Genomic DNA, 5,555 nt, shown 5'->3' on the forward strand with positions numbered 1-5,555 from the left:
TTTAGTTTAAAGCTGTTCCCCCTTCTCCTGGCACTCTCTATCCATGCTACAAGTCCCTCACCCTGTTTTTTAACAAGCTGCTTTCCCAGGGGAATCCCTGGATTTTCCCAGCTGGGATGGGGAATATGGGGAAAGGCGATATGGGGACGGGAGGATGTGGGGATGGGGGAATGTGGGGATGGGGGATGCGGGACGGGGACCTGGGGACAGGGGGTACGAGGACAGGGGGCTGAGAGGACGGGGGATATAGGGATGGGCTACAGGGACGAGGGAGATAGGGACAGGGGATTCGGGGACAGGGATGCAGGGACGGGGAGACATGGGGATGGGGAATACGGGAGCAGGGGGATAGGGGGACAGGGGAACGGGAGAATATGGGGATGGGGGATGTGGGACGGTGGGTACGGGGACAAAGGACACGGGGACAGGGGTTATGTGGACATGGGGATGCGGGGACAGGGGGATACGGGGACGGGGAACACGGGGACGGGGATACGGGGACAGGGTTATAAGGGAACAGGAATGAGGGGATGGGGGGATGCGAGCACGGGGGATACGGAGACGGGGGATTCGGGCACGGGGAATGCGAGGACGCGGATGCGAGGACGACGGATACGGGGAATGTGAGGAGGGGGGACGAGGGCGGGGGGGGATGCGGTGACGGGATGAAGACAGGGTATACGGAGATGAGGGGATGCGGGGACGGGGAATTCGGGACGGAGGGGCCTGAGCAGGCAGAGGGGGAGGGAGGCGGGGAGAGGCGGGGGAAGGCGGTCCCGGGGCCGGCGGGGGCCGGCGCTCGCCGCCTTCCCGGCCATAAAAGAGCGGGGCCAGGGCCGGGCGGGCGGAGCGGAGCGGTGAGGTTGGCACGCAGGGACGCGCAGCGGAGAAGCGCAGGGGCTGTCGGCACAGCCTGGAGTGGAGCGGAGCCGAGCGGCCGGGCCGCCCTGCGGAGGTAACGGGGGCGGGGGGTCCCGGCTGGGGCGCTGCCGAGGAGCGCTCGGGCGGCTCCGGCTCTCGAGGCTGAGCCGGGCTGTCCCCGCTGATGTCCCCATCGCTCCCTGCCTGAGGCAACTCCCCCTGCGCCCCTCCAAACCCTCACCCCACCATGGGCAGCACCCCCGCGACCCGTGACAAAGGGATGTGAGCTCCGGGCACGGGCGGCTCCTGCTGGGCTGCACGGTGGGCATGGAACCAACGGGGAAAGGCACCCAAGCCGCTGCGGAGGGGGAGTGGGAAGCTGGGAGCCAGAGGGACCGCGCTGATCCTCTTTTCCGGCAGCCTGTTCCTTGTCCAAGGCACTCCTCGTTCAAAGCCGATTCTGCCTGAGCATCCCCGTGAGCTGGGAGGAGTGTGGCCATGAAACGCTGGCTCAGCTCTGCCGCTCTACCCAAAAGTGCCCGCAGAGTTCTATCTTTGTCCTTTAGTTTCTCCAAAATTTGTGTTGGGATCCTTTTGAGCTGCTCCTGTGAAGCCTCACAGCAGGACACAAGGATGGGGTGAGACTTAGTGCTGTTTCTTGGATGTGGGACCAGTTCCGGGGGGGGCTCCCAACCTCCAAGCAACCCCAGGGCAGCACTAACGTCACACAGGGAGTGGGCAGAGGTGGAGATCAGCCCTGTCAGCACAGGGAGCCTCTTCTCTCCCAAATCCCTGCACGGAGCATGGCTTAGCCAGGCTGGATCCAGAGTCTGCCTGCTGAGCCAGGTTTATGTAAGCAGCTGATTTGCAGTGTCAAGAGATATCCAAGAATCACCTTGTCTTTGGAAAACGTAGAAATATGTGGCATCTGGCCCGAGGCTGTACCAGTAGCCTGATATTTGTCTTGGTCCCAGCCCCTTGGAGAGGTTCTGCCATCTCTCAGCTTGGCTTCGAGTCTCTTTGAGCACTTTCCAGGAGGAAGGATGGAGCAGAAGAGCCAAAAGGCACCATCCCTCTGTCCTTCATGGTGCCTTTCTGGCAGCCTCGTGGGTGCTCCTTGAGTGGGAGCACAAACCCCTCCAGACCCTGGCTGGGCAGGAACCCTTCGCCGTGATGCTCCTCCCCTGGCAGCCTCAGGGCTCCTCCTACGCGGCAGGATGTAGAGCTGGCGGGTCCCTGCTCTGCCCCAGGGTGTGACAGTCCTGCCTTTCCTGTTGTCAACATCTATCTGGTGTCCCTGCACCTTCCTGGGCAGAGAGGCTGAGCCCCAGTCCTGGAAATGACTGTTGGGAGAGCGCAGGTGGTGTGGTCAGAGCAGGCTGAACAGTCCCTTCTCTTGTGCCATGGAAAGGAAGGTGGCATTAGTTAATGCTGCTTATTCCAAGAGCCAGGGATTGGTGAAGAGGTGAATTCCAGACTTCAGGAGAGATGAGAATCTAGTCCTGCACTGCTTGCTGACCCAAAACAAGTATTTAGTATTTAATATTTAGTGGTGGTTTGGCAGTGCTGGGTCCACGGTTGGACTCAATGATCTTAGAGGGCTTTTTCAATCTAAATGATTCCATGATTCTATGTGTGATCTGGCTTGGGATCCCTTGGGATGGGGGCAGCGGGCTGTGTGTGCTGGCAGATTTAACACTGCCCCGTGTCTGGTTGGTGTTGCAGGTGGGAAGGCAGCGGGAGCTCACCATGGCCCTGGCAGACAGCGCGGGCTGTGCCAACCCCGTCGAGGACAACCCCTTCCCTGACATCATCGAGCTCAACGTGGGGGGGCAGGTGTACATCACCCGGCACCCCACGCTGGTCAGCGTGCCTGGCTCCCTGCTCTGGGAGATGTTCACCCAGAAGAACGTGCGCTCCCTGGCCCGCGACAGCAAGGGCCGCTTCTTCGTGGACCGGGATGGGTTCCTGTTCCGCTACATCTTGGATTACATGAGGGACCAGCAGCTGGTGCTGCCAGAGCACTTCCCAGAGCGGAGCCGCCTGCAGCGGGAGGCCGAGTACTTCATGCTGCCCGAGCTGGTGAAGATGCTGGCGCCAAAGCTGAGCAAGCAGAACTCCCTGGGAGAGGATCCCTGCCAGAGTGACCCCGAGGAGCTGTCCCCCAGCGCCGACACGGCCCGCACACTGAGCTCAGCCAGTGCCACCCTGCCCAGCGCAGCCGCGGGCGCTGCTGGTGCTGGGGGTGCTGGCACCGCCAGCACTGAGGGCCGCAGGGCAGGGTTCATCACCATTGGCTACAGGGGCTCCTACACCTTGGGCAGGGACAGCCAGACTGATGCCAAGTTCCGCAGGGTGGCCCGGATCATGGTGTGCGGGAAGACCTCACTGGCCAAGGAGGTCTTTGGGGACACCTTGAACGAGAGCAGGGACCCGGACAGGCCCCCAGAGAGGTACACCTCCAGGTACTACCTCAAATTCACCTTCCTGGAGCAGGCCTTTGACAAACTGGCTGATGCTGGCTTCCACATGGTGGCCTGCAACTCCACGGGCACCTGTGCCTTCGCCCACGACCAGACAGATGACAGGATCTGGACCTCTTACACCGAATATGTTTTCTATCGTGAGTGACACAAACAAACAACCCTCCACAAACCAAACACCAACTGTCCCTCTTTCCTCTCCTGTGCTGGCTGTTGCCTAGAAGGTAGACATCCATCCCTGAATCCCGGCGTTCCCCCTTTGCCTCCTTTTGAGTTTGTTTTTGGATTTTTTTCCCCTCCTTTTTCCTCCACATTGAACCTGCCCAGCTCTTCCTTGTAGCAGCTGCTGAGCACCAACCTTCTTCCCTCTCTCCAACTTCTGCAGTAACTCCCATCCCTCCCTGGATGTGTGGACTTGGACACTGTCGTGTGGTTTGGGTGGGAGGGGGGGACACACCAGACTGTGCTTTGTCTGGAATTCCTGCGGCTGGATGAGCTTGTGTTGGACACTGAACTTGGCTCTGTACAAGTGTAGCTCCTTGGGACTGTACTGCACCCACTGTGTTTGACCTGCCAAGGGCTGTGGGTGAGGAAGAGTTGGGTTACGGACATGGAGAAAGGTGGGAAGCAGAGCCAGGGAGGGGAGGGGGGGTTGGGAAGATGAAGCCTGGCAGGATGTATTGCCATGAGCCCCTGTAAGCAGCTTAGCCTTTAGACTGGCAGCTCCTGGGGAGGGTAAAACCTCATCCTGTGTTTGCAGCTCTGAGCTGAAGCCTCGCTGCTTCTCTGGGATGCCTTGGGGGTGTTTTGGGGGGGTATTTTGGGGGGTGGGAGGGTGTGGATGGGCAGACACTCTGCTCACGCACATGTGGAGGGAGGTGGGGGGGAGTGGGGAAGGCTTTATGTGCTGTAGGGTGTAAAATGCTCACACATTTCTCCAACGACTTGGAGGTTTGTCAGAAAAAGAGCCCCTTCCTTTTTCCATTCCGTAGCAATGGGATCAGAGGGATGAGGTTGGAATGCTCCAGCCACAGCCACAACTTCACCCAGTAAAAGGAATCTTTGCTGTTTGGGCAAACTCTTGGGAAGATCTCTCCAATCCCAGCTCTCCAGGGGCTGCTGCTGCTTTCCCATGCCTGGGAACTGTGTAATAAAGGAACCAAACCCACTGGGCTGTGTCTGTGCCAAGGGGCAGAGCTGGGGGTGCCGCCTGGGGGCACCAGGAGGTGTGCCCTGGCACAGGGCAGGGAGAGATGTGCTTTAGTGTGTGAGCTCAAATCAAGAGGAGAAGGAAGGAAGACAAGCTTCGCAGAGCGCTGTTTGGCTCCCAGCCCTGCTGGGCCCCATGGCAGTGCAGCACATCCCTGCAGAGATGGCAGGGCAGGTGGGCAGGACCAGAATTGCCCACCTGTCTGTGCCCAGCCTTGGGTGATGGTCACCCCCATTGCCCCAGCAGGACCTTGCATGCTCTGAACAAGGGCTTGGCCTGCAGCTCTGGGTGCCAACACCTGCAGGAGCAGATGCAGGTGACACTGATGTTCCCCACTGCTGCCTGCTCCTGCCCCCTGCTCCCCCCCTCCATCCACCCCTGCTCCTCCATCATCCTCCCAAGGCACCTTCCATCCATCCCTGCTCCCCCACCATCCATTCCCACTCCTCCAGCTCCAGCTGCTGCTGCAGCACTCCCTGTGGATCTCCTGGTGCAGGGAGCTGTAGGATCTCCTTACTGGGGTTGGACGGCAGCCAAAGGGTCGTTTCTCTTTGGGCTTTGTGTGGGAGGAAGGTTTGCAGCTGCTTTCTGAGGAGGTGGGAGGGCTTTGGCACTCAGGGGAAGCAGAAGTTTTACAGCCAGGCCCCTCTCCTCTGAAGAAGGGAAAGGTAAAAATGGTATTTTTACCCTGTCCTGTTTCTCATTGCAACAACATTTTGAAGAGGAAATGGCAACCAGCTTTAAAAACGAAAAAAAAAAAAAGGGAACTTGAGCTCTTTGTGCACTCAAGACTTTTTAAGTAAAGCGGGAGGGGACCAGGTTCGCTTCCATTTTTTCTGGTTTTTAAACTCAAGATTTTTCTGATCATTATTAAGCAGGACCGATTGGGAAAAGAAATTGCTACCTTGTGAGAAATGTGGGTGTTTTGATGTTTTTCCCCCCTCTGGAACTGGGCTGAAAAAAACCGATCTCACGGGAGGATGGATTTTTTTTTTTTTCCC

The 5,555-nt window shown here is 58.7% G+C and overlaps 1 protein-coding gene across 2 annotated transcripts; it reads left to right on the forward strand.

Annotated features, from left to right (window-relative positions):
• The first annotated feature begins 848 nt into the window (after positions 1 to 848).
• LOC126637412 (BTB/POZ domain-containing protein KCTD12-like) lies at positions 849 to 4,153 on the forward strand. 2 transcript variants are annotated; one of them, XM_050310653.1, is made up of 2 exons: positions 849 to 955; positions 2,587 to 4,153. In XM_050310653.1, exon 2 carries the CDS (start codon positions 2,611 to 2,613, stop codon positions 3,490 to 3,492), a length of 882 nt encoding a protein of 293 aa, XP_050166610.1. In that variant the 5' UTR covers positions 849 to 955; positions 2,587 to 2,610; the 3' UTR covers positions 3,493 to 4,153. The 2 variants fall into 2 exon arrangements, with proteins under 2 accessions (XP_050166610.1, XP_050166611.1); XM_050310654.1 differs by lacking the exon at positions 849 to 955 and adding an exon at positions 1,186 to 1,499.
• The last annotated feature ends 1,402 nt before the right edge of the window (positions 4,154 to 5,555 follow it).

Source organism: Myiozetetes cayanensis, unplaced genomic scaffold (genome assembly GCF_022539395.1).
Source record: "Myiozetetes cayanensis isolate MyiCay16 unplaced genomic scaffold, myiCay2020 scf15, whole genome shotgun sequence".
Taxonomy (NCBI): Eukaryota; Metazoa; Chordata; class Aves; order Passeriformes; family Tyrannidae; genus Myiozetetes; species Myiozetetes cayanensis.